This window comes from Varanus komodoensis, unplaced genomic scaffold (assembly GCF_004798865.1).
Source record: "Varanus komodoensis strain SLA01 unplaced genomic scaffold, ASM479886v1 scaffold44_3, whole genome shotgun sequence".
NCBI classification, from domain to species: domain Eukaryota; kingdom Metazoa; phylum Chordata; class Lepidosauria; order Squamata; family Varanidae; genus Varanus; species Varanus komodoensis.
In genome coordinates this window covers 1,799,214-1,826,601 of record NW_025336010.1, presented here as the reverse complement: position 1 = coordinate 1,826,601, position 27,388 = coordinate 1,799,214, and the positions used below count along the sequence as shown (strand labels likewise).

The 27,388-nt window shown below is 52.9% G+C and overlaps 1 protein-coding gene and 1 long non-coding RNA gene across 4 annotated transcripts; one reads left to right on the top strand and one right to left on the bottom strand.

Moving 5' to 3' along the window:
* Positions 1 to 971: 971 nt before the first annotated feature.
* POP5 (POP5 homolog, ribonuclease P/MRP subunit) lies at positions 972 to 10,268 on the bottom strand. Of its 3 annotated transcripts, none has more exons than XM_044444144.1 (6): positions 9,825 to 10,268; positions 8,269 to 8,299; positions 7,555 to 7,697; positions 6,515 to 6,664; positions 3,806 to 3,889; positions 972 to 1,607 (listed from the first exon to the last, which is right to left on the bottom strand). In XM_044444144.1, exons 1-6 carry the CDS (start codon positions 9,928 to 9,930, stop codon positions 1,504 to 1,506), a joined length of 618 nt encoding a protein of 205 aa, XP_044300079.1. In that variant the 5' UTR covers positions 9,931 to 10,268; the 3' UTR covers positions 972 to 1,503. The 3 variants fall into 3 exon arrangements, with proteins under 3 accessions (XP_044300079.1, XP_044300078.1, XP_044300080.1); XM_044444143.1 differs by having other exon boundaries at positions 972 to 1,610; positions 9,825 to 10,262; XM_044444145.1 differs by lacking the exon at positions 8,269 to 8,299 and having other exon boundaries at positions 972 to 1,610; positions 9,825 to 9,917.
* On the top strand, positions 3,674 to 6,005 carry LOC123030309. Its single transcript, XR_006416079.1, has 2 exons — positions 3,674 to 5,041; positions 5,144 to 6,005. It is a non-coding gene; the product is annotated as an uncharacterized LOC123030309 (long non-coding RNA).
* Positions 10,269 to 27,388: the final 17,120 nt, after the last annotated feature.

Sequence of the window (27,388 nt, the reverse complement as noted above, 5' to 3'; positions counted from 1 at the left end):
AATCACTACTGGGAACATCCATTGTAGTACAGTGGTACCTTGGCTTACAAACTTAATCTGTTCCAGGATTCTGGTTGTGACCCAAATTGGTCATGAGCCAAATTAAATTTCCCCATGAGGTTCAATGTAGGTAAGGTTAATCCGTCTGTAACTATTTTTTTCATCAGAAAAATGTGAAGAAGTAAAGTGACAAAGAACAACAAAGATCCCAACCATCTCCCCGCAGCCCCCAAGCAGGAGAACGGCCATCTCCCTCCCCACCAGCACAACTGGGATCGCGCCCGTCATCCCAGTGCACTCGGGGCGGGGCGGGGGGGGGACGGGCACGATCATGCTGGCGGGGGGAGATGGCTGAGATAGCGGTTGCGCTCGTGCAGGAAAGACGGGTGCACTCTCGGCCATCTCCCCCGCTGCCCCTAGCACGATTGCAGCCATCTCCCCACTCGGGGGGGGGGGGATGTCTGAGACTGCAGTCACCCCCCAATGTGGAGTTCACGACCTGAGTAAAAAATTTTATGAAATTTTTGTTCGCAACCCAATTTGGTTGTGAACTGAGGCATTATGAGCCGAGCTACCATTGTACAAGTGAAAAGTATAAACACTGACTCAGTTATTTCAAAACAGGAGTAGATGTGTGTATGCATTCCCCATATTAGGAAATGCAATGCTAAGCAAGATTTCCACTTGTTTGATTCATATGTTTGTTAGATGCCCATTTTCTAAAAAAAATAAAATTAAAAACCCTTGAGGTGTCTTATGGCAAGAGTTTAAAACAGCTAAAACCAAACACAAACATCCAGGATCTAGTAAAACTATTAGATCATTTTCATTCATTAAGTGTATTGCTTTCAGTCTTCCTGGATGACTCGGTTGGAAGCACTGGCTCAACTCTGCTGTAGCTCTGGCTGAAATAAGGGAATCGTGTGGCTAACGGGGCAGGCTAGAAATTAGAATAAATAAAAATAAGCACAGGACATTACTTGGCAGCTTTATTCCAGCTAGTTTGTGAAAGAAGCCAGTGTAGCATGTGGGAGCAGCAGCTTGCTGCATGCTCTCAAACTGCTTCGGCAAGTCTATCAGGATGGGAAAAACCACAACCGTTCCGTGTCACTGTCCAGTTCTCCCGATGCCGCAGACTCCAAACCAGCCCTCTGAGAGTGCACCTTCTTTGCATGTGTAAGTGGCAGGCAGAGGGCAGTGTGATTTGCAGTGATGCCAGCTCCAGCTCCCAGCAGCAGCAGCCCTTCCTAGGGAAAAGGCACCTCTCCCTGCTCTGCATACAACTGGGACTGGCGGGAAGGTGCTGCTCTCCAAAGCTCAGTGTGAGAAACAGACCTGGCTGCACTGTTCTTTGGTCCCCAGAAAATTACGCTGAGTGGCCACAAAGCATGGTTCACTTTGCCTGCACTTACAGCCCCCTAAAAAGAGGGAAAGGAAAGATCCTGGGGAGTGAGCACCGTGGAAACAGTGTCGGTCCTCCTGCACGAGCGCCTGCACTGCTGCTCAGGCTGTCTCCATGCTCTCATCGCTTTCTTCATCCATACTCTGGAGTGGCTGCTCTCCCACCAGGACACAGCTCTTCACCGACTCCTGGATGGCTCGTCTGTCTGCTGCAACAAGAAAGGAAGGCAACTCGCACCAGATATCACAGCTGACGTGCCTGGCCAGGCCAATGTTCTTTTCCCATGAAGTACCTGCCTGCTGCTTGATGCAGAGGATTCTGGGTAGCAGGGGGTGTCCAGCACTCAGATTTTGCAAGGTGCTGATCAAATCCAGAAGCAGGTAATCTGGTGTCCTCCATGTATTTCGGATTACAATGCCTATCAGGTGCCCACACCTCCTCTCGAGTCTCACTGACGGCGGAGGGCACTCTGGATGGTGTGATGCCTACAGGCAGACGTGCTGGCAGGAGCCTAGCTGACCATCTGGGAGATTTGGTTCACCACAACTGGTTTTCCCAGAGCACATCTGGACAGCCCAGAGATGAGCTGCTTTATGTAAATTAAGGACATGCAGAAACTAGCCCTGCCTTGCCTCCTGTGCACACACTTCAGGACTATAGAACTAAAAACCCTGAAATGCGGCACCAAGAAAAACTGCAGCTAGTACAAATCACACAAGGTAAGCAAAGTTGCCCCTTCTAAGTCACGGAGGAAATGAAAGACCGCAGAGCAGGGTGCACGGTCTTACAGCTGCTGGCCCAGAGTCATGGGAAGGCTACCAGGTCCAGTCCCCCACTGCTGCAGGAAATCATTCCTATGGCATCCCTGCCAAGCACCCACCTGCCCTCTACTTAAAATTGGCAGGGAAAAATCCAGCACCATCCACGACCTTTTGTTTATTTATTATTGAATTTATACTCCACTTAATCGATAGCCCAGCAGGACTCTCTATGCAGATTCTGTTCCACTTCCAAACAGCTTGTATATTCAAGAGGTTCTTCCTCCCATTGGCCACAAGCCTTTTTCGTGAATTTAGAACCGGTTTTGGCTCCAGCAGCTCCGGCAGGAGCACAACACCTCAGGCAAGCCTGGGGGCAAGTCCAGCCCCATATGATTTCCCGGAGAAACCCCCACTTGCCCATGCCATGGGGTGGCTCCTGGGTTTTGTATGGCTTCAGGTGCACCAAGCCTAAAAGGCTCAAGTGCAGTTCCTAAGGCTTCGTGGTGCTACAATGAGCTGGCCGTGTTTGTGTCCCGCCCTGCCCCCTTTGCTTGGCCCCACACCTCTGGAGTGCAGTCCTCAAGAACTCACTCAAAGGAAAAGGTGGCCCTCCACCCACAACAGGCGCAGCAGCTCTGCTCTGCAGCCAAAGAAAACAAGCTTGTTCCATCACCCTTCACAGCTCCTCAAATACAATGGTACCTTGGCTCAAAACTTAATCCGTTCCAGGACTCTGATCGTGACCCAAATTGGTCGCGAGCCAAGTCAAATTTCCCCATAAGGTTCAATGTAAATAAGGTTAATCCGTTCTGTAAATATTTTTTATCACAAAAATTTGAAACAAAGTACAGTACTGTAGAGAACACTAACCTAGGTGGGGAGGAGGTTATTGTTTGGAGGGAGAGTCCAAACGATAATCGTACGATAGCAATCGTGCTTGGGGGGGAGATGGCCATGATCGCACCCATGCAGGGAAGAAGGCGCAATCGTGCAGGGGGGAAGATGGGCACAATGGCGATCGTGTTCATGCGGCAACACGGCTGCGATCGCGGTCGTCACCCAATGCGGAGTTCGCAAACTGAGGCAAATTTTTTCGGAAATGTCTGTTCGCTACCCAGTTTGGTTGTGAACTGAGGCGTTGGTGAGCCAAGGTACCACCGTATTCCGGAGCCTTGTGCAGAACCCCTTGAGCTTCTCAGATTCTGGCAGGCAGCAAGTGCCCCCATGTGTTCCGAGGCATCTTTGCAAGCGTGAGGGTTACACACAAAGTCTCCACAGCTGAGATTTCCTGGGAGCTACATTTCCGTAGCCGCTGCTGCACTCGACAGGTTTTCTGATTCCTGCAGAATAGCGGCATGAGGGGCAGCTCAGCAGGCTGAACTTCCCCAGGTCTAGCAAGAGTAACTTGATGGCCGCAGGCCACTTTGGGCAATCTGGGGAAGGGAAAGTGGTAGCAGGCCTCACAGCCTGTTTGGAGGGCAAAGCTGGGAGGGGGTGGGGTGCTGGGAGCCCTCTGGTGAGGTGCCCTCAGCGGGGAAACCACAGGCGGCTTCCATGCTGCGCTGGTTCTGACTCCAGCCATAAAGTGTGTGTGCTCCAAAGAGGCTCTTATTTTAACTCCTCTGGCCAAGCACTCCATTACCTTCACTGGTGCAGTTCTGCAGGAGCGACAGCAGCTGATCCCTGTTGTACTGAATTAGGAACTTTTGACACGTGCGTATTGTAGCTGGAGCAGGAGAAAAAAGAGATCAGTGAATGCGCAGGCCAAGGAGTATTTGCATTCTAAAGCGGCCGGCCTGTGCTAATCGAGGTAAACCAATTAAAATGAATCCATGAAACAAAATGCTGGAGCCAAGCCCAGTCCTGAAGACTGGCCCTAGTTTATTGACACAGATGAGGGTCCGTAAGTCCACAGCACATGCAAGGAGCACTCAAAACCCCACTCTGCAATGAATTCTCCAATTCCACTGGGATGTTCAGGAGTCACAAGATTTTAAGCAAAGATAAGAGCACATGGAATGGGACCCAGGCTGAACATCATCAGGCTTGGAAGTATAATCAATGAAATGGTCTACCTTTCAGCTTCTGTACTCATATTTTCATACCTATGAGGACTAGAAACGTGTAGAAGCTGTGATTCTAAAGATATGTTCACACACTCAACCCTACATAACCTTGCCTGCAAGCCAGGGGCTTTCCCCTCTCTGGCAAGCTCTTGCTCCCAAGCAACTTCTTAATGCATCATCAAAAATGCGAGGACAGAGTCCACATGGATTTTTTGAAGCCCCAGCTCCAACTTCAGAAATTTGCTCTGAAGTTCAGTGCAAATTTGCTCAGTGCTCTCCCTGCACCCTCCCAGCTGGCATGGAAAGAGCAGTGCCAGCTGCAGCTCTGAGGTCTCAGCAGCAACCCTGGAGATGTGTCTCAGGAACTGGGAGGGGAGGAGGCCGGCTCTGCCAGCACATGCCGCATGATGGGGGCACCTCGCCTTCCTTCTAGCCTGCTCTGGGGCCAAACTCTGGGCTGACTGAAACTGTCCGTCTAACTGTAGTGTGTGGCAGGAACTGCGCAAAGGCAAAGAGCATCCTAGCACCCACGGGATGCCTAAGTTTCGCTGACCCCAGAGGGTTGCAGGCAATGCGCACCCAGAAGGACACAAGCCTCGTTTTTCAAGCAGCCGCATCTCTTAAGTATACCATAACTGTTGAGACGAAGGAATAGCTCAGAAGGTAGAAGGGAAAAAAGGGAGGAAATGCTGCCCCCTCCTTTTCGACTGGCGTAATGGCAGAGCTCTAATTTGAAACTTGTTCTATTTAAACAGGGCTCAGGACAAAGGCTTGGAGAAGATGGGAAAGAAAGTAACAGCCAGGAACTGCCGGTATGCTGGATACTTGGACAGAACCCATATTAAAAGAATGATTTACATCTGAGTAAACATGTATCTATTCATTGCATTCATATCCCACTGTTTCCTTTCAAGGAACTCAAGGTGGCTTGTGCAATTCTCCTCCTTCCAGTGACCGGCCCAGAGCCACCCAGCCGGCCCCATGGCAGAGCGAGACCAGAGCCTGGATGGCACATGACCACCACACGACCCTGGCTCTCTCCGAGTTTCCAAGGCAGTCGTGCATATTGCTCTTCCTGAGCATTAGGGTGCTTCTGTGTTATTCCCCTGCCCCCACTCAGCTCTCTCTCGCGGGCCCGGGCCTGGGGAGCCTGCAGCGCTGGCGAGAAGGTGATGTAGCATCTCTGGCTCTTGTGACACCTGGACTCCTGGAAACGGCACACCTCCGCGGGGGCACCCATGCCAGTACTGGTAACATGTTCAGTGCGGAGCTGCTCTTGAACGGGGCCACACATTTCGTATCTAGACTGCTCTCTGGGCTTGGCCAGATGCAACGCAGCTCTTTTGCCCTTTGCTATCGGAACAGGCCGCCTGCTCTTTCCAGGACAAATTCCAGGTATGGGTTGCTGCCTTTAAAATCCACGAGGGACCCGTGAATGCCACAAGGACTGCCTCCTTCTATGTAAATCGCCATATTATGTAGAAAATCAAACACGATTTATAGAAAACATTATATTGCAGCCTGATAAGCTACTATGCAGAAACAGAACAGCAAACTGAGGAGTTTCTTTTAAGTCATTTTCTGGAGAGTGGAAATTTAGTAGTAGTAGAAAGAAATAGGAAAGAAATGAAGGTGTAAATACCATGCAACCATGGTCCCAGGGGAGGGGTGCACTAGGGGTGGGTGTGTAATATTTTATGTTGTTCTTTCTTTTTATTCTTTATGTATTTTTATATTTGTATCTTTTTTAGTAGTATAAATATTTTTAAAAGCAAATCAATGAAACAAATCACTTCAGAAAACAAGCCAAGTTCTGTTCAACAATGCAAAGCAAGTTTGTTTTGCTTTTTTTGAAGGAAAAAATGGCAGATTTAAGGCTGCAGAGAGCCAACAGGGTTGAATTTAGTTTGTTGGCTCAAGCAAAAAATTTCAGGACATCAGCAAGCAGCTAATGCTACTGGCCTTCAGGCCAGCGCAGTTTGTGTTGGTGCCATGCAGCCCCTGGATGCCGAGCCGCTCCGCCGTGCTAGGGTGGCTTGCCGATGAGCCCCGGTGGCAAAGAGACCATTACAAGACTAAGCACAACATGGACATGGCCCTGTTGCCCGGATGGCCCAAGGCCCCCTGTGGTTGTTTCCTCCTGCACAAAATGGCTTTGCTGTTCTCAACTGCTGGCAACTTGCTGCCACAGGAACAAAGGCTGCCTTAAGAGGCTTCACTGCATGCGAGGAGCCCCCAGGACAGTTATGCTGCCAAAAACAAAAGCGCCCAGAGAAGAGGCTCACCTCCGAGGTGCAGCACGTTAACGGAACAGGGGTAACGCTGGCTCTTGTTTTCCAAGTGAGTGATAAAGGGCAGTGCTGACCAGAGGAGTCGATAAAAGTCTTTCCGGCAACAGAGCAGGACTACTCCCGTGTAGGCATTGAGGTACTTTACTGGGGAGAGAGACAGGAGAGACAGGTGCTTCACAATGGCAGTCAAAGCAGTTCCCTTGCAGAGCCTGAAGCTCAAACGTCATGGCGGCCAAAACGTTATTGGCAGAACTTGAGCCTGTCGCTCTCTTCCTACCTCACCTCCCCAGCAGAGCTGTTGTGAGAAGAAAGCAACGCCACCCAGAGCACCTGACTGGGTGAAATACAAACGCAAATCCCAAGACTCGGACAAGCTGCATTGCGTGCAAACTGTTTTTACACTCATTTCTGAGCACTCCTAGACTCAACTATATTTTTATGCATTTACAAGCTCCGGCTTCACTAACCCCAGTGCCCTCCAGATGAATTCACCCACAACTTCACGCATCCCCAGCCAGCACAGGGAAGGCTGCACTAGCCCAGCCTGCCCTGGGGCAGCTCCCACTTGCCAACTGCCCTGAGGCTTCATTTTATGCCCGCCTAATTGCATCCGTTTCTGGACAACTGCTAAGCAGATCCAGAGCAGCTCTATGACCAGGCAGATTCACTGCCTGAGCTATATAATCTATGAAGTTAGTAGACATGGGCCCGTCATCAGGCCAATGCAGGCCGGGTGCTGCCAAGCTAAACAGAATCCACCAGATGGACAAACATCCGGATTTTGCTGTCTTCCTGGGATTGCAAAACAGGTGCGCTGCCAAGCACCCAGCAGGCCACAGTGTGCGGCTGGGATCTGCCAGATCTGCGGTTACTTCATGATCACTTCTTTTCATCCTGGTATAAGACCAAGTTTTAGATCTCTCCCAAAGCACAGGAAAAGTGTGGCTGTAGCAGAATACTGCAAAGCAGTTTCCCTAGGAAAAGGAAGAAAAGGGAGCCCAGCGCCCATGGCTGCAAAGGCCCAGAAACCAGACCTGCAAAAGCTATGGAGCAGCACGCTAGGCCAAAGTCTCCGTGGATTCTTGCAACAGCACTCTTCACTGCATTGTGCACTGTTCGCTCTTCAATGAGCTGTCGGCAGTGGGGGTCTTCCGAGATGATCTCACAGAGGAAATACCTGCAGAAGCAGAGAAGCTCTGAACACAGGGTTTCTCCTGTGCAGGGAGCCATACTGAACACCAGGGACTACAGAGGAGCCAAGGAGCAACCAGCACACCACAGCCACGCACGGGCCATCAGGCACCAGCACAAGCTGCTGTTTTTAAAAGTGTGGAATTTGTTACTATGGCCGCCTAGTCATCCCTGAACTGTGGGGACTCTATGAACGAATTCCCTCCAGAACGTCCTGTCTTCCAGAGCCCTGCTTGTGCCACAAGGAGGCCAGACTCTCTCGGCAGGCTGGCCTCTGAGCAGGGCCACCCAAGGCAGGATGGTCAAGGCAGAGACACCAGACGAAGACGCACCCACCCAATTCAGCTTCAGCAGAAGAGAACGGCTCTGCCTAATGGCGATGGGGCAGAGAAACCCCTGAAGGGCAGGAGCAGAGGTTGTAGGTGGCAGTGGTGGAGGATCTTTCACAGACAACAGCAATGACACTCAAGTTAATTCTGATTAGCACTGCGGAGGAGGGGGCAAGGCAGACCCCAAGGATTTTTCTTACCTTTAAAGACTTTTCTTACCTTTCTTACCTTGCACCTTTATGATGTACAATCCAGAAGCCTGAATATAAATTTATATTATTATAAATAGATTTAAATTTACAAACTAGCTTGAATCCCACTTGGGTGAGTCTGTGCTCAAGTTTGCACTGCATTTCTTTTCCTTAACAAAAAGCATGTTCATCCCACCACCAGCCAAAGCAGACCCCAGGTTACAAAGATAAGAATTGAGACAGCGGGCTGGACAATTTGCAGCCTTTGAGGTGGTTTTGCCAGCATAGTCAGCAGTGATGAATTTGTGGGCCAAAATGTCTGGAAGGCCACAAACTGCACACCCTCACTTTCCAGTTTCTCAAGTGCCTTTGACCTGTTATTAACAGAAACTTAAATGGGGTTGTAATTCAGCAGTCATGCACCTAACTTACACACAAAAGGGTCCAGATTCAGTCAGTGACGCCTCTAGGTGGGACTGGGAAAGACCCCTTTTCATGAGGCAAATTTCATGCCAGGCATAATCAGGAACGGAATTTAAAATAAAACTTCTCAGACTGCACTTAGAATACTGTGTACAATATAGGTGCAGAGGGTTTGTTGACCAAAAGGTCCGGGTCCCGGTATGCCCAAAACACACAACAGGGGAATATTTTCTTTCAAAGGATTTATTCTCATGAATAACCGACTACCAAGAAATCATTCCAGATGGTACACCTGAGCAGTCCTCAGCTGCTGCTTTTACACTTTGATCATTAAAGGTTACACCTGACTCAGTTAACACTTTCTACCAGGTTACAGAAGCAAAAAGTTACATGATCTTTCTGGCCTGCACTCCAAAGAGAAAAACGAGTCTTCCAAGGAGGGGAGGATGTTATTCTGAGTTGTTGTTGTTGGAGGAGGAGGAGGAGGAGGAAGGGTGGTGTGAATTGCCTTTTGTTCCAGCTGTTATCTGTTAAGTGTCAGTTTGGAGTCTCTGGCATGGCGCCCGGTTAGTGTCAGCTACACTTCAGGGATGTACACACGTGCTGTCTAAGGAAACAGGATTCTTTTTCCGGTCCAGCTGTATGGTGATATTTGCACGAATATATCTGTGTATATTCCTACTGAATAGACCTATTGATCTGTACATCAGGTTTGCTTCATTGGCACTGTTTGGTTTGATCGGCAGAGTAACAATCATCCTTTCAACCTCACGCAACGGATGCAGCCTACCGATACATTTTTCATGCCTGCCTGCTTGCCTGTGAAAATACCAGAAAAGGAAGAGCCAGCGCGCCTATGCCCCGAACGGCATTCCGCGTTGGCAAACAGAGATACTAAAAAGAGTCAAACGCGGGTCCCGCAGCACAGACGGCAGTTATTCAGGAAAGCCGAATCCCCGGGCCTTTTCCATTCCGCTTTGGGGACCATGGTTCGGCCACGCTGGCCTTTTGCAAAACGCTTCAGGGAGCCCCGCTCCGCACCTCGCCCTCCACCGAGGCTGGAGGATAATGGAAGTAAGAGGGCTCGGGATGATGGGAGCTGTAATCCCCTGCATCTGGAGGGCACGGCCTAGGGGAAGGCTGAGTCACCCCTTAAGCGGCCCAACTCACCTGTTCTTGAATCGCACCATCCCGGCCGCCGCGGACGCCTCCTCCCCGACGCGGGCGCGGAAACCATAGAGCTGGAGGGACAGACCTCCGCACTTCCGGGAGCCATGAACGCCCGCCCCCTCTATGCTTCCTTAGAGTTCCCATAGGTTGCGTCGGCAACTCTATGGCAGCAGCGCCTTCTGCCATAGAAATAAAAGGGAGAGCCGGCGCACCGCTTTGACTTCCAGTTCCAACACAAACCCTCCCCAGTACATTTCTCTCGCGGAGCGCAAGGGGAGGAAACTAGGGATCAGCGGGGGCTTCCTCGGTTTCCCAACGGTGCTGGTTTTACCAGCGCCGGAGGCCACCGGGAAGCCACCGATGCAGACGAAGAGGGGATGGTACATCCGCGGGTAATACATCTCAGTTTCTAGACTGCATTTTAGGCATCACAACCTCCGAGCCGCCTTCTCATGGCGGAAGTGCTGCAAAGACCTCCGCCACCCCGTAAGTCTTTCTACCCCGAGGCCGCCTCCTTCTCTATTATCTACATTTCCGCTCACCGGTGCAACTCGCTCGGCCAATGGGAGGGAAGCTTCTAATCACCCCTCCAGCTGACCAATCCGCGCTCATGCCCTTCCTGACCCGTAAGCTTCAGCGTGATTGGCTTTCGCGCCCACCGCAGGGCATATAAAGGCAGCCGGGGCACCCTCCGCCTTGTCAGAGTCGGCGCGGCTGCGATTTGTCATGTGCGCAGCTCGAAGGAGAGGCGCGTTTTGGGAGGGTGGAAAGGGAGCCCCGCGCCCCACCGGGCAGCTGCTCCCGCAGGGCTGTCCCCGGGCCTGGGTGCGTTCGGGAAGGTGCCGTTCCCTCAGGGGGACTGTCTTTGCGGGTAGCGGGCATGGGGCGGGCGAGGGGAGCCGCAGCATGTGTGCAGCTCCGGAGCAGGAGAGCCGCAGTGGGGTCCGAGCCTGCGCCGCGCCGCGCCGGACTGCGGGGGGGAGCGTCCCCGAGGTGGCTGCGCAGCCGCCTCCTGGGTGCCCCTCGCGCGGGAGAGCCCGCCGCCTCCCCGGCCACGGGCTGCCTTGCTGCTCCGCCCCACGGCCAGGGCGTCCCTCCCTGCGCCTGGAGCCCGTGATTGCATGCCCGCCCTGCGCGCTGGGGTGGTCGAGGAGAGCGCTGGCCCCCTGCGTGGCAGCCGGTCCGGTGCCCTCACCGCGCCCCTCCGCGCCGCCTCTTGCGGCTAACCGAGCCCGGCTCTCCCAGGCTTGTTTGCAGCCCGCGAATCACCGTGTCGCCCTCGTGAGCCTGCTCGAGGCTGTCGGCGCCTTCCTTCCGCTGCCTCGGCGCTCCAGCTGCTGAGCGGAGGGGAGCGGTACGGGGCCGCCCCTGCGACTTGTGCCTGGAAGGGGGCTCCTCTGCCGGTGCAGCTGTGTGCGAAGCCGTGAGCGACCCCGTTCGAGCGCCAGCCTCCCTCAGGCTCAGTGTGGGGCCTTTGCCTGCGGGAGTTGTTCTCCGAGGAAAGCGGGTGACAATTTTGAGGAGAGATGGGGAGGGAAGATGTGGGAAAAGTAAGCATAGCTGCTTCCTGGAATGTATTAATTAGCCCTGTTAACTATTTAGTTTTTCTGATGATCATTCATCTGTTTGAACATCAGAACATTTTGCTGTCTTTGGAGTATGATTAACGCTTGCTAGGAGAGCAGAGGAACTGGGGCAGATGCGACCATTGAGAGCCACCCAGGGAGAGGCTCCTCAGCACGTATTCCACCCTTTGTTAGAGTCTCCTTACTAATGGCAAGACTAAACATTCGGACCTGCAGGGAAGATGGAACGGCCTCGAACCCCAGTGTTTTTATGGGTGCGATCACTCAGGCCCCCTGCACGTACTTACAGCAGCATGCTGTGGGGTAACGGGCCTCACAGCCAACTGCAAACTTCCGGAACATGGTGTTTTATAGGTTCTGATTCACATGACATGGCAGGAGGGTGCTGCTGCTGCTGTTAGTTGCGAAGTTATGTCGGACCCACAGCGACCCCATGGACAACATCCTCCACTGCTGTGTCTCAGGACGGCTTACAAGATTAAAAGCAAAACCATAGAATGATCACTATAACAGTATGATGCAATAAAATTATCAAAACCAGTATAAATAAATTCAATCGAAACAAAAGTGACTGTAAAACAGTAAAATACTAATTTTTAAAATAACGATTAAATAAAAAGGGTTTAACCTGGCACCGAAAAGGGTATAGGCTCAGCGCCAGGCAAACCTCACTGGGGAGCATATTCCATAAGCTGGAGAGAAGGCCTTGTTCTGAGTAGATGTCCTTTTTACCTCCTTTAGGAAGGGTTCTCAGAGCAGGGCCTCCCCCACAGATCTTAAGGGGCATGGCGGCGTATACGGAAGGAGACATTCCTTCAGGTATCCTGATCCCAAGCTGTTAGCCCAAGAATAGCCAGGGGTTAACCTTCCTTGGGAGCCCCACTCTGCAAAGGCTTTTTCCAACCAAAGGTAGCAGCCATCTCTTAAAGGAACAGCTTTGAAAATAACACTAGACAGATGCCTGCCTTGGGGTTCTGGTACTTACTGAGAAAGAGGCACAGAGATGTGACAGGTTTGATTTTGTAACACAAAGGCACATATAAGCAACCTTTTCCTAGCAGGATTTATCTGAGTTTGCCCAACATGGTCTTCTCCTCCTTGGCTTCCTCCAGATGAGTTGTCCTACGATCCCCAACAAGGTTTCCAGTCAACTAACCCAGGTTGTTGGGAGATGCATTCGACTCACCAGGAGGGCTGCAGGTACGCATGGCTCCCCGGGGCTTTGGCTGCCTGGACTTGCCAAGGGCTCCCATCAGAGGCTCTGGCTATGCTGGCCATCGTGGAAAAAGGGGAAAGGGCCATCTTCTCTCTTGGGCAGAGGGCAGAGGGTGGGAGGCAGCAGTCTCGGTGCTCCCAGGTGGAGGGTTCGAAGTGCAAACTCTCAGGCAGCTTTGTGTGGTCATCCTTTCTTACGAGGTATTCAGCTTACAAAGAGCTGCAAAGGCCAGTGGGAAAACGGGAGGGTGACAAGCGGCACTCGGCCTCCCTATAAAAATCGCATGAATGCGGGAAGACGGCACTTGTCCTGCCCGGCAGCCAAAGCGCTCTAGCTGGTACGGAGACCCAGTGAGGAATCGAAACCGGGGCGGGTCTGCAGTGGGACTGGTGCTTTTCATGTGCTAAGACTGGATGTGGGTTGGGGGAGCACTAAGGGCTCCGCACGTAGCGGCAACACCAAAATACTGAGGCTGCTTGACTCAGTTTCCTTTTTTGCTGGATGACCTGAATGGACTGTGCGAATGCCGTGGCCATAATCTGCCGAGACTTTGGCAGAGCGCTTGACAGCATGTCTCACCAAAGCAGCGAAAAGCGAGCTGGACGGTGCAACCACTGGCAGATCCACGCCCGGCTGCACAGTTGGGCTCCAGGCGTGCTCAGCAATGGCGCTCGCAGACTGGGGGGAGGTGGCAAGCGGGAGCCGCGGGGCTCTGGCCTGGGCCCAGTGCTCGTCAACGTTTTAGTTAATGATTTAGATGAGGAAGCACAAGGAAAGATCATTATATTTGCAGTTGACATAGTTGAAGCTGGGTAGAAGATGAAATACCCTGAAAGACAGAGAGAAGATGCAGGGTGATCGCCATAGATTAGAAAGCTGGGCAGGGAACAACAGAAGGGCATCCAGCAGGGACACATGCCCAGCCCTCCACTTACGCAGGAGCAAGACACCAAATGCATCATTACAAGGTGGGGAATACCTTGCTCAGCAGTGCTGCAAAGGAGAAGGATCTTGGGGTTGCTGTAGACCATGAACTAAATATGAGCCAACAATGTGCTGGCGCTGCAAGGAAGGCACACAGTCTTTGGGGCTGCGTCCACAGGAGCGTCTCTTCCAAATCGCATGAAGTCCTAGTTCTCCCATACTCGGCACTGGTCAGGCCTCACCTGGAGTCCTGTGTCCAGTGCTGGGCGCCGAAGTTGTAAAAAGATGCAGAAAAGCTGGAAGGGTACAGAGGAGGGCAGCAAGGATGAGTCAGGGACTGGAAGCAAAGCCCTGTGAGGAAGATTGCGAAAACTAGGCATGATCCGCCTCGAGAATTGCAGACTGAATGCAGGACACAAGAAGAGAGCAGATTTAGACCAGGCACCGGGAAGAGTTTCCTGACTGTCAGAGCAGTACGACAACGGAACCGGTTACCTGGGAAGGTCGTGGGCTCCCCCCACTAGTGACATTCAGAAAGTGACTGGGCAGCCCTCTGGACAGAGGGGGAGGGTGTAAGGCGGTGTCCTGCAACAGCAGCAGGTTGGACTCGATGGCCTTCTGGCCCCTCCCAACTCCACTGTTCTGTGATTCTATGGCACAGCAAAGACTCCCAAGGGATCTCACAGAAGGAGGGTGCTAAGCAGGTGTGCAGGGCAGGGCAAAAAGCAACCCTGTCTTCATGAATATGCTGAGCTGCGTGAAGCGCCTGTGGGTTGTTGGGGCAGCCTGACGACAGTGCGGTGCTGCATGCAGGCCACTTGGTGTTGGGGGTTGTTAGGAGTCCAAATTAAAGACTGCCAATATCATGCCACCTCTGGGGCAAGCCATGTGGGCCGCACCCGGAATGCTTGTAATCTTCTGATCACTGCAGGACAAAGATACTGCTGATTTGCAAAAGGCACAAAAAGTGCAACCAAAATGATTAAAGATCTAATCTCCACAACAGCAGGAAACCAGAGAAGCTGACCTTGTCCAGCCAGCGTACCTTAGTTTAGCCATTGCTTTTCCCAAGCACAGACTTGGAAGGTTTTGAGGAGAGAATTTCTAACAGGTCACTTAGACATTGTCTGTTAACCGTACCTTCACCTCTGAATTGTGCTGCAGGGCCTATTCTTTACACCAAGGAAAGAAGAGAATCCCGGTCCTCACCATATCTCAAGGTGTGCCATAGTTTTAAGCAAATTTCTCTCCTGTCCAGCTTACTGCTGGTCTGGGGAGTGAGCTAAATTGGTGTGTGCACGCAGACAGGTGGTAGCAGATGGACAGTGAAATTTTGATTTTCCTTTCACAGCTGCCAAAATGAACTGAGCTGGCTCAGCATCTCCAGGGTTCAAACTTGGCAGAAGTCAAAAGTGGACCTGCCAATATTCCACAGAGTGTTTTGCAAAATTTCCAAGCATTTATGTAGCACCTCCCCTCCCCCACCTGCAGCTGCAGAAGGACGGGGTGACTGCCATCATCCATGTCTGCAGCAAGCACAGGCGAGCTGAGGGTGGACGGGTAAATGAGGTTCCTGGCAGGAAGCACCGTCCTAGCCCTGGGGCGCCACTCTCTTTTCCATTCCTCTAAGGCCACCAGTTTTCTTTGGGAAGCTGTAAACAGCAAATCTCATCAGGTGGCGGGCAGTGCACACAACCCTCCCACAAGCGAAGCAAGAGGCAAAAATATTCCCCTCACATTTCTCGGGGAACAGTGTTAGAACCATTCGAATAAATTGCAAGTGGGCCAAGTCTGCAGCCAAAGAACCCTTTGTTTCATTTTGAAATGCCAGCAAGAACACCAACGCCACACCAGCAAGCCTGCCAGTGCAGAGCTTGCGGCTTGCACCCTGCTTTTCTGGGGGCAAGAAGTTGCCAAGGTGTGGCCCCTCTTCAGATCTGGCTGCTTCAGAAAGTTCTCACTGCAGCCGTAGTGGCACCGGCCGATGCTTAGTTTATATACAAATGACAAATATGCAGGCTGAAGTCCACCAGTCCCTCCTCAGCTCTGAGAAGATGCACTTTGCTGTTTCCCAGTCAGGAACCCTGGGAGTTCCAGCCCAAAATATCTGGAGGTCACCAGGTTGGAGAAGACTGCATTAGGTCAACCTTCCCCCTAGTCTGGTGCTCTCCCAAGGATTTAGCCCTCTTGGCTGGGGATGATAGGAACTGTAGATCTACATATTTGCAGGGCCCCAGGCTGCAAGAAGGCTGGCTCTGCTGTACCGCAAGGACCCTGTTAATCTTTAAGGCACCGCAAGGGGAGGAGCACTTGGGCTGGACTCCCAAATCCCTAGGAGGCCTCGGAGGGTCTGTGCTGTACCCGAGCTCCCTCGACCGGCCGGCTTTTGTCCTCAGAGGCTTCCTCCCCTACTGCTCCCTTCTGAATAAAATTTAACAGGGACAAATGGCCGAGTCCTGCATGTGGGCAAAAGAAACCAAAGGCAGTTACAAGATGGGGAATCCTTGGCTCACAATTGTGCAAGTGGGAAGGATCTTGGAGCAGTTGTAGGTCAGAAATGAACATGAAACAATGATGCGATGTGCCTGCACAAAGGGCAGGTGCCCTTTTGGGCTGCATTAATAGAAGCAGCACTTGCAAATCACGTGAAGTCCCAGTTCCCCTCGACTCAGCACTGGCCAGGCCTCACCTGGAGTCCTGCGTCCAGTTCAGGGCACCACAGTTTGAGGAAGATGCAAGCAAACTGGAAAGGATCCAAATGAGGGCAGCAAGGATGATCCGAGGGCTGGAGGCAAAGCCCTGTGAGGTGAGACAGAAAGAACTGGGCACGTTCAGCCTCCAGAAAAGTAGGCTGAGAGGAGATGTGATAGCACTGTACAAGTACCTGAAAGGCTGTTCTTGAGGAACCCTTGGTAACCATGTCCAAACTTTTACAAAAGATTGAAGAATATAGCGATGTTACTGGGATGAAAATAAGCAGAGAGAAGACAATACTGTTAGTGAAAAATCTCACATTGGAGCAGAGAAAAACTCTGATGGAACCAGTAGACGTTCAGATTGTTAAAAAGGTTAAACATTTGGGAATTTCTCCTACAGCTAAATGCACTACATTGAAAGAAGATAACTATGATAATTATTTAAGGAAATTAAGAGTGACCTGGAAAAATGGACTAATTTGCAATTATCTTTGTTGGGAAGAGTAGCAATAGTTAAAATGAACATATTACCAACGTTTTTATTTTTATTCCAAACAATTCCCATAAAAATTGATTTTTTTTATTGAAATACCCAAATCTCGAGATTTGTATGGAAAAAGAAGAAACCAAAAATTAAATTAAAAATGCTTCAGGAGGCCAAAGGGGATGGGGGTTTTGGTCTTCCTGATTGGATGCTGTATTATTGAGCTTCTGTCTTAACATGGCTAAAAGAATGGATAACTTTAAGAAATAGGAGAATTCTGTATCTTGAAGGGCATGATTTGCAATATATGTGGTATGAGAAGTGAAAGGTACATGGTTGCTTTTTAAATCAGTATATTAGGAAATCATTAATGTCGGTGTGGGAAAAGTTAAAGACAAAACTGTATAATAAATTACCAAGATGGCTTTCGCCTATGAAAGCTCTTGTATACCCAAATGCATTGAATTTTGATATGATTGTGAGATGTGATGATATTTTGGATAATGATGGAGGATTGAAACTGAATCAAGAAATACATGAGCAAGGAATTAATATCTCTTGGTGGCATAAGGTTCAAATGCAATTGAGATATGTTAAAGACTATAAAATGTGGGGGTTTTATAAGGCATTAACAACATTTGACCATGTGATTTTAAAATCAAATGAAAAAATGATTAAATGACTCTATAATTTTCTTTTGGATAGGAGAATGGAAGATGAACAAGTTAATCCTGGGGGACCCCGCTTGTCACCGTCTGCCCTCCCGATGATTCCCCACTAATGGTTACCCTCTGCTTTCGGTCAGTCAACCATGCCCTCATCCACCAGACGCTGCGTTGGTGTATCCCAAAGCCACCCTCTGCAATGGGAAGCTGCCAAGCCACACAGGCCTCCAGCTCCTCCAGGCTGGCCTTCCCAGAGCGGCTCCGTGGCACCAACCTCGATGCATTTGCTCTGCTTGGCAGACACTGTTGATGGGCATCTCAGGCATGCTCCAGCTGCCGCTTTTATGGCTTCGCTGAGGAATGGTTCCTGCCTCCATGTCGTCATTTCATGATTGCAGATCATCTCTGTGCTTCTCCCACCCCAGAAAACATGTTGCCAGGCCTGGCAGTCTGTCTTGTCCCTACTCATGCGGAGGAGAGGATGGTGCTGCACCAGAACACACCGTGTCCTGTCAGAGCCCCACACTGGCTGTGAGCTTGGTCTGTTCTCAGGGGCGTAGCTGGCATGGTAAGGGGGGGGGGGGCACTGTGAGGGAACAGGGAGGGACGGAGCTCCACAGCTGGAGTCCCTGCTGGGCCCATCCCTGTGGCCCCCCCGACCGCACCTGGCACGTGCCCTGTCTCGATCAGCCAGTGCCGCGATTCGGAAGGGGGTCCGTTTATAGAAAAGCACTTCCTGTTAGTCACTGACTGGAAGGAAAAGGCTGTGCCAACACCCGCCTGGCGGCGCCTTCCCCATTCCAGCAAGCGCACGGTCGCTGCACACCGGACATTTGCTTGTTTCTGTTGAAATGCATATTTCTCTACTGAGGCGTTCAAAACCACCCCCCTGCTTCAGAAGCACACAGCCAAGATGCTGGTGCTGAAGCTTGCGCAGTCCTGGGCCGTCCACTCCGCCCAGCCCAAGGCCCAGAGGAGCAAGCGCCGGGGCTGCGCCCTCCCGCCTCCGGGTGGCTCTCCGCCGCGGCCGGGGGAGCAGGTCCTCCCCGCACGGAGCGAGGGCGTGGGCTCCCTCCAGAGGCCTCGCGCTGCGACGCACCTGCCCGTCCAGCCGGGCTCCAGGCCCGAAGCCTCCGCACCGGCGGGCCCAGGGCCCGGCTGCGGGCGGCCGCTCTGCCCTGCCCTGCCCAGCCCCTCTCCCACGAGGCAGAGGCGCCGCTGGGGCGCCGGTGTGTGAGGGCGCTCGGCCCGTAATCTGATGAGACGTGTGCACCGCGCGTGGCGTCGAGCTGGGCTGCTATTTTCAGCCTGGGAGTCTGATTAGGGGCGACACTGGGAGCCGGAGCAGAGGAATCCTGAGAGGCAGAGCAAGGGCGAGCCCTGCTCACCGGGAGCCCTGCCGGCCTTTCCGGGGCTTGCCGGGAGACGGCGATCGCCCATGCCGGTGCGCCGCAGCCCCTCCTCGACTTGGGTTCGTGCTGGACAGGAGCCAGTCGCACGCAGAAGAGCGGTCGTGGGGGGGGGGGGGCTGGCAGCGGGGGGGGCAAGGCTCTGGGGAGAGAGGGTGCTTGGCCGTGGGCCAGAAGAGGCTGACCGTCTCTTCCGTTGTCATGCTGCGCCAGAGCAGGCTGCCCAGGGAGAAGCGGTGGGAGAGGGGCTGGCTGCTTTGCTCGCAGGCTCTCGACGGGAGCAAAGCCGACCAGCCAGGTAGCCGCCAGCTCAAGGCATGTCATGAGGGGAGCCGGCTGGAGCCGGGGGTCAGACTAGATGGCCCAGGAGACCCCTTCTGACTCGCTCTGTTTCTGTGTTTCAAGCTGCGCTACTGAGCCTTCCTGGCACCGGAGGACTTGGCTCCTCCAAGCGGCAGCCAACACACCCACCCCGTGGCATTTCCCCTCCTCCTCCCAGAACACGCTCATGCGGACGTCGCGGGGGCTTCTTGGGCGCCTCCACGTCCTGCAGCTTCTGGGGAGCGACGCTGAGGCCCCTCCCTCCCCGAGGGGCCCCTCCCGGGCACTGGCGCGGAACGCACGGTTGGGACACATGCGAGTGCCCTTGGTGGCACGGAAGACACGTGCGTGTGTCGCCGAGGCAGTCGTGGGGGAAGGCGGAGGAGTCGGAAGGGAATGTGCAGGGAGTTTCACAAGACCGAAGCTGTCAGCTTGGCACAAGTGGAGGCTTTTTAAAAAAAGAAACGACAGCTCCTTCTGATGCCCTTGCAAAAATGGGGGGGGGGGAGTGAGGGGGCTGTGGAGCCGTTTGCTGCCCTCCTCCAGCGGAAGCAGGCAGGCTTCTGCCCCATTCCCCCCACCAGAACGGAGGGAAGGGCAGCCCTTCTTCTGGGCTGACTTTGCCACACGCAAGTGCCCTTGGAGTCCATGTGATTTACTTGTGAGGAGACATGCCTTTCAGCTAGTCTGTTCTTCAGCAAGAAGACAAGGAAACAATCTGGAAGACTGGAAGAGGCATTGCAAGCACTCCCCTTTCCGTCGGGGGGCCAAGCCAGAGGGATCTGGGAAGACGAGCTGGCGGGAAGCGGCCGAATGCCCTGCTGCTGCTTGGCCTCTCCTCTGCACCAGGCTCCTGGCGCGCCCCCTACCCAGAACTGCCCCTCATGTTTAGCGCATGCTCTGAAGAAATACTGGGGGGGGGGGCTATGGGGGCAGCCGTGGCAGGAAAGGAGTGGGCTGGGGGAGCACCGGGTGATCCTGCAGTGAGTCAGAGGTACTGCTAGGCTGCTAAAAATGCCTGGGGGGGGTTCTCTGCCCCCTCCCCACTTGTAATCTTTGAACTCTTACTGACAGGAGTACCTTTGAAGCCAGAGGGTGGGCTTTGCAACCTTCCTCCTTTCTTTATATGAATTTCAATGGAATTTGTGGGCAGGAACTCTGGATTTTGAAGGCTGTTTTTCACTGCACACCAACAGAACTGTGCATAACCTCAGAATTATTTAAAATCTGCAATCTCGCAAAGGTGCGCATGTAGTTCCTGGGCTTGGTTTTAAAAAGCAAGCCCCCACTTTCTCTGGAGGTTGCAGCACTTTGCCCTGGCCTGCACTTGCGCTGTGAACGTAAGCGAGAGCACACACACAACCTTTCGGGCGCCCCCTTTTCCTACAGGACTGCCAGGTGTGTGCTGGCTGTGCCGCTTGACTGGGCTCTGAGCTCAGTGGGTTCCACCTGGCCATAGAGAGGTGGCTGCGTTGACTGTGGCTCCCGCTCTGGGTTGCCAAAAGCCTCTGCCCAGCTGCCTCTCGGCGCAAGCTCAGCCTGAGGTCAGCCGCGTCCCGAGTCCTTCCATGGCCCTCGGTGGGATCTGCAGGTAAACAGCAGGCCCGAGAAGACTGATTCTCACAGAGGCCCATGTCTACCGCTTGTCCTGGGGAAGGTCCACTGGGGCCAACAGAAGCCTTTCTTTCAGGGGAGATGCCAGGTGTTCTGGGTTCAGGCTGAAACCACGGCTGGGGAAGGTTTAACAGTCCCCCATTCCATGAGCCTGATCTAGTCCTCCCCTCTCCTTTCACTGTTGCCTGTTTTGAAAAATGCAGTTGCTTGAGGGCCAGTGACATGACTAGTCACATCTAGAGTTGGGCCCTGAGAAGTCCCCATGGCAGGAACAGGCCTGCCCCGGCGTTTCCTGTGTCCAGAGTTTAGTGGCACCCTTTCTCCCCACCGGAAGATTATATTTAGCCATCATGGCCCTGATTATATTTAGCCATCATGAGGAACTATCTCCCAGTGGTGGACACTTGAGGCCCGAGATGGAATGTGCTCCACACCGTCTCCTCTCAGGATGCAAAAACACTTCAACAACTCGGTGGTCTGTCAGGCCATCCACAGATAAAGTCATCTGAAAGTTGAAAACAACAACACCTGAGCAGGGCCCCAAGAATTAGAAACTGTTCGCATCTGTGCGGAAGATCCTACTTTTAATGGAGGAAAGTGTCGCCTTCAGCAGTGTGACCCCCGAGGTGAGTGAAGGGTGTATGCTTAAATTTACTATCCCAGACGGCAATGTTATAGTAAAAAATGTGGTAGAAAAACAAAACAAAACACAATTAAAGGAAAGCTGAGTTGCCCTAGAACTGGCAATGGCAGCCGTGCAGGTTTCGCCATCTAGACCAAAGGGCTTTGCAGCTGCTGCACTGGGTCGGCTGGGGCAGGCCAACAAGCTGCCTCTGGATGGGACAGCAGGGGGCTGGGGTCTCCTCTGAATATCCTCTCAGCTCCCAACTACCTTTAATAACGCACAGATTTCCTTGGGAGGAGAAAGGGGCTGTGAAGGGATGTGGAATCTTTCAGTGAAGTGTTTGCCCATCACCCCGGCCCTGCTCAGGAGGATACGAAGCATGCCAAACTTCCCAGGCACCTGGCCTCATTCCACACTGGGATGGCAGAAGGGCGGTGGCCAGCGGACTCCCAGTCACGCAGACGGTGGGGCAGGGCACCAGGCCTGCCAGCAAGCATGGCAGAAGGAAGGGCAGGCTACCAAGGGAGAATAAATGCAGGCAGGCGGCAAGGAATCGCAGGGAAAGCCTCGGGCGGCTGAAGGAAGGAATGGACAGAGGCCAGTGAGGGCTGCTGAAAGCAACAAAAAGCCTTCTTCAGGTATGTCCAAAGTAAGAAACAGAGGAAAGAACTGTGGGTTCGGCTACTCAATGAAGATTGCATGACTGGAGCCGGCTGGAGCCGGGGGTCAGACCAGATGGCCCGGGAGGCCCCTTCTAGCTCGCTTTGTTTCTGTGTTTCAGAGTGGATGGCAAAATCATGACAAGGAAAAGGCAGAACTGTTCAATTCCTACCTTGGCTCAGTCTCCCCCCCCCCCCAAAAAAAAAAAAAAAAAGATCTATGACCTTCATGACGAAGGGGAAGCACAAGCGGAAGGCACAGGATGGCAGCTCAAGACAGACAGGCGAATGGTCAAGGACCGTGCAGTTGGGCTGAATGAGTCCGAATCTCCAGGGCCTGATGAGCTCCGTCCTGGAGTCATGAAGGGGCTGATGGAAGAACTCTCAGAACCACCGTCTATTGTTGAGAAACTGGGGAGGACAGGGGAAGTCCCAGATGACTGGAGAAGAGCTAATGCTGCTCCCATCTTCAAGAAAGGAAAAGAAGCTGTGAACTACAGACCACTCAGTCTGACCTCAATCCCTGGAAAAGTTCTGGAGCAGATTATAAAGCAGTCGGTCTGCAAACACCTTGGAAACGGTGCAGTGGTTACTAGAAGGCAGCATGTATTCCTCAAGGACAAATCCTGCTGGGCCAATCTGGTTCCGTCTTCTGGTTGGGTCACCTCCCTGATGGACCCTGGGAATGCTGTGGACATAATCCATCTCGACTTCAGCAAAGCCCTTGACAAAGTGCCCCATGGATCAGTGAACCAGCTCAAAGTGGGCTGGATGGAGCGACCGCCAGGTGCATCCACAGCTGCCCAGAGTCAACTCAGAGAGTGAGTGCTCAGCGACGGCGCCTTCTCCGATGGGGAGCGGTGACACGTGGGGCACCGCAGGGCTCAGTCCTGGCCCGGCGCTCTTCAGCATCGCTATTTATGACTTGGATGAGGAAGTGCACAGAACAGTTATCAAATCTGCAGGGCACAAAACTGGGTGGGATAGCTGGGAGACAGAAAGAAGATTCAAGGTGATCTTGACAGGTTGGAGCTCTGGGCTGAAAACAACAGAATGAAATTCAGTAGGGAAAAACACTAAGTTCTGCATCCAGGAAAAGAAATCAAATGCGTTGCTACAAGATGGGGAATCCTTGGCCCAACAATACTGCCAGTGAGAAGGACCTTGGAATTGTTGTGGATCACAAGTTGAATATGAGTCCACAACGTGATGTGGCTGCAAAAAGGGCAAATGTTATTTTGTGCTGCATCAATACAAGTATCACTTCCGGATCATGTGAAGTCCTAGTTCCCCTTTTCTCAGAAATGGCCAGGCTTCATCCGGAGTATTGTGCCCAGATCTGGGCACCCCAGTCTAAGAGAGACCCAGACAGGCTGGGGAGTGTTCAGAGGGGAGCAGCAAGGATGATCCTGGGACTGAGACAAAGCCCTGTGGGGAGAGACGGAAAGCACTGGGCCTGTTCAGCCTCCAGAAGAGTAGACTGAGGGGAGATATGATGGCACTCTCCAAACACCACAAAAGTTGTCACAGAGAGGAAGGCCGGGATCTCTTCTTGCTCAACCCAGAGTGCAGGACACGAAATAATGGGCTCAAGCTACAGGAAGCCGGGCTCCAGCTAGGTATCTGGAAGAACTTAACTGTGAGAGCAGAGCAGCAACGGAACCAATGACCCAGGGAGGTGGTGGGCTCTCCCACACTAGAGGCATTCAAGATGCAACTGGGCAGCCATCTCTGAGGGACGGTTTAACCTGGAGTCCCGCACTGAGCAGGAGGTTTTGACTGATGACCTCTGGCTCCTTCCAACTCTTCTGTGATTCTAGAACTGAATTTCAGAAGCTGAAAAATGAAGAACACATTTAGGCAATACCTGCCACGGTGGCATTTTCCCAGTCGGAGGGGACATGAGGGTAGGGCGATCACTCAGAGGCTACTTTCCTGCTTTGAAATGAAGACAGGTCTTCAGAACATCATTGTGTTGGCCAGACTCCAGAGGCTCAGCTATTTTTATTACATTTTCTTCTTCCACACATTTGCACATTCCCTTTCACAAAGCCATCTTTGTGTCCGGCTCAAGGCCCTGAAGGTACCCAAGCCTGATTAGGGCTGCATCCCTGCTTGACTGTCTGCCCAGAGGGCGCAGCCGCTGTGTCCTCCCCGTGGGTTTGGCTCATCCCCTTCCAAACCCTCCAGGGCCCTGGCCGTCTGCAGATCCAGTGAAAACAAATTCTGCCGGGCCTCCCTCTCTGGGGCAGCATAGGCCTCATCTCCACAAGATGCGGCCTTTTCACACAGGAGGCACCCCAGGTCCCATTGCCCACACGACACTCTGGGTCTTCAGAGGCCCGGCAGCACTGTTGAGAATGGGGCAGCACAGCACACGCCTGGCCGGTGACCGAAGGAACGGACCAAGGCTGTGCCCGGGAAGCGGGGCTGCCCTGGCAAGTCTCCTCCTCGGCCCGTGGCGTGGTTGGTTTGTAGATGCCCAGCCTGAAAGCAGCGCTTGCAACCTGCGCCCGGGCACAAGGAAGGCCACGCTGCCCTTCGGGGGGTCCGGCAAGCTTGCTCCGGGCGGGGGGAGTAGGTAACGGCACGCCCCCACCTTCAGCTTCAGAGGCCCTTCCATCACCATCATCATGGCACCCTCTGTCTGAACCATGCTGGGATGGAGCATTGCCCCCTCGCCTCCCCGGCCTTCAAAGGACCAGTCAGGTCTACAGAGAAAAAGTGCTCGAAAAGAAGCAAGAGGCGAGCGAGCGAGCGAGCAAGCAAGGGCCGTGGGGTCCAGCACGGGCACCAAGGGCCAGGAAGCTGGACAGCCCTGTGCTCTCCTGCTCGCCTTGCTCCACATGGCCCGTGCCTCTTCTCTCCTGTGGGCACACGGGAGCCTGCTTTGTGGAGCCTGCTTTGGGAGGTACCCCCCAATCCTCTGTGACGCCTGCCCTGCAGAGCAGAGCAGTTGCGCTGCTGTCAAACTGTTCCCCGACGGTGCCCACACCCCCAGACTGCACGGCATCACGGACTGCCAAGAGGCTGCGCGAGGATAGCAGGTCTCGTCTGGAGGATCAGCACTGCTCCCCGTCCAGGATGCGTGTGGGCCTGGAGGGGTTCAGGGAACTGTCTTCTGGAAGTGTCTGCAGCTGCATCACCTCTGTCCTCAGGACATCCACAGTGGGCCTTAGTGATCTGTGTGGTTGATCTGTGAGGGCACGGGCGCTGGGCAGGGGCTGGCAGCCATCACAGACTCCGAGAACGATAGAGTTGGAAGGGGCCATGAAGGCCATCAGGTCCAACCCCCTGCTTTTGCACCATCCCTCTCAGATGGCTGTCCAGTTTCTTCCTGAATGTCTCTAGTGTGGGAGCGCCCACCACCAATCTAGGCAGCTGGTTCCACTGTTGTATTGCTCTGGCTGTGAGGAAGCTTTTCCTGATGTCCAGCCTGAATCTGGGTTGCTGCAGCTTGAATTGATTCTTCCGTGCCCTCCACTCCGGCATCAGCAAGAAGAGATCTTGACCTTCCTCTTTGTGACAGCCTTTGAGGGACTTACAGAGGGATCCCATGTCCCCCTCTCAGTCTTCTCTTCTCAAGGCTGAACATGCCCAGTTCTCCCAGTCTCTCCTCCAAGGCAGTGTTTCCAAACCCCGGATCACTTCTGTTCCCCTCCTCTGGACTTTTCCTAATTTTTCTGCATCTTTCTTAAATCTCAGTTCCCAGAACTGGACACAGTATTCCAGATGTGGCCAGTGAGGAGAATAGAGTAACTACTACTACTTGTGATTTGGAAGTCATACTTCTATTAATATATCCCAAAATAGCCCTTTTGGCAGCTGCATTGCATTGTTGTCTCATTTATAACCTGTTGTCCACAATATCTCCAAGGTCTTTTTCCTTTTCTGTTTCATTGAGCCACGTATTTCCCATCTTGTATTGATGCATTTGGTTTCTTTTTCCCAGGTGGAGGACTTGGTTGTGTGGTGCCATTTCCAACCCAACATATTTGATGTATTACCAGCATGTAAACACCAAGGTGGAATGTCAAGGTGTCCGTGCAGATTTCAAAGGTTCCGGTGCAGCCCTGTGCAGCCTTGCTTGGGACAAAGGCCCATGCGACTCCAGGGCGCTCACTTCTGAACATCAGAGTTGCCATTTGAGTTTGGCAAATGCTTAAGTACTACCTGTGTCGATTTTAGGGTTCCTTCCACTTTTCTTTCCTTTTCCTTCTTTTCTTCTTTATTTGGGTTGGTTTTTTCCCAGATTTCCCAGGGCTCTGGAAAGACAGGTGTGCAAACTGATGTCAGCCACTGTGTTTGTGTTTTGTTATGTTGCAGATTATACCCACCAAAGGCCCAAAGACCCAAATTAACATAGAAACAGAGCAAGTCAAAAGGGGCCTCCTGGGCCATCCAGTCTGACCCCCAGCTCCAGCCGGCTCCTCTCACGACATGCCCACCATGTGCATGTCTAGCCCATCTTTGAACACCCTCACTGATGGAGCCTCACCCACCTCCTGTGGAAGCCCATTCCACACTTTCGGGGTCCTAACCGTCAGGAAGTGCTTCCTGGCATCCAAATGGAACCTTGGTTCCCTGAGCTTTGCTCCATTGGACTGTGTCCTGCCTTCCTCTGCAGGGGAGAACTGGTCTCTCCCCACCTCCATGTGACACCCCCTCACATACCTGTATGTCACCAACAGATCCCCTCTGAGTCTCCTCCAGGCTGAAGAGACCCAGTTCTGCAAGAGAAGCCAAACCATGTGTTATGCCCTCTGTTTCTTTGACAGAAGCAAGTGCCTGTGTGAATGCCCAAATCCAAACTGCCCCTTTCCAGCAGCTCTCAGGCAGGAGCAAGGTGGGCACAGACAGCATGCATCGCCCTGCGAAAAGGCCTGGAAGAGCCTGCACAGGCGCACTGGGGAGGCTGCCTGGGCGCCAGAGGAGGGGGATTCTGCTGCACCACCGGCACGTACCGGCTGGTCACTTTGCAAGGCGGTGGCTGGAGGGGCTGCTGTCATTGCCACTGTTTGCACAAGGCTCGCTCATCTCACCACACCGCAGCCTCCTTCCTGCACTGCTGTTCCACCAAAAGCACATTTTCAACCTAAAATAACCTCCTCAATGGAGCAGGCAAAACAATCTGGCTAAAATTAAAACAGCCCCATTGGAAGCCTCCGTCTGCCGTTGCCCGAGGCTTCGGGCTGCCCTTCTCACTGCCCCTTTCTCATTTGGCCGGGGTGCTGAGACAGAAGCAAATGCTCGTTGGGCACATTGGCCCAGGGCTGCCTGCGCGGTGAGGGGGGGGACACTGCGTGAGCTCCTCCAGCTCTAGCCCCTTGTGGTCCCAGAGCTTGATCAAAAGCCCGTTCAGAAT

Coding starts and splice junctions, on each gene's coding strand:
- POP5 (XM_044444143.1), bottom strand. CDS start 9,930: ATGGCTCCCGGAAGTGCGGAGGTCTGTCCCTCCAGCTCTATGGTTTCC. Junction 7,698..8,268: donor GTACATCATAAAGGTGCAAG/GTAAGAAAGGTA, acceptor CTGCTTCTGCAG/GTATTTCCTCTGTGAGATCA. Junction 3,890..6,514: donor TAACGTGCTGCACCTCGGAG/GTGAGCCTCTTC, acceptor CTCCTGCTCCAG/CTACAATACGCACGTGTCAA.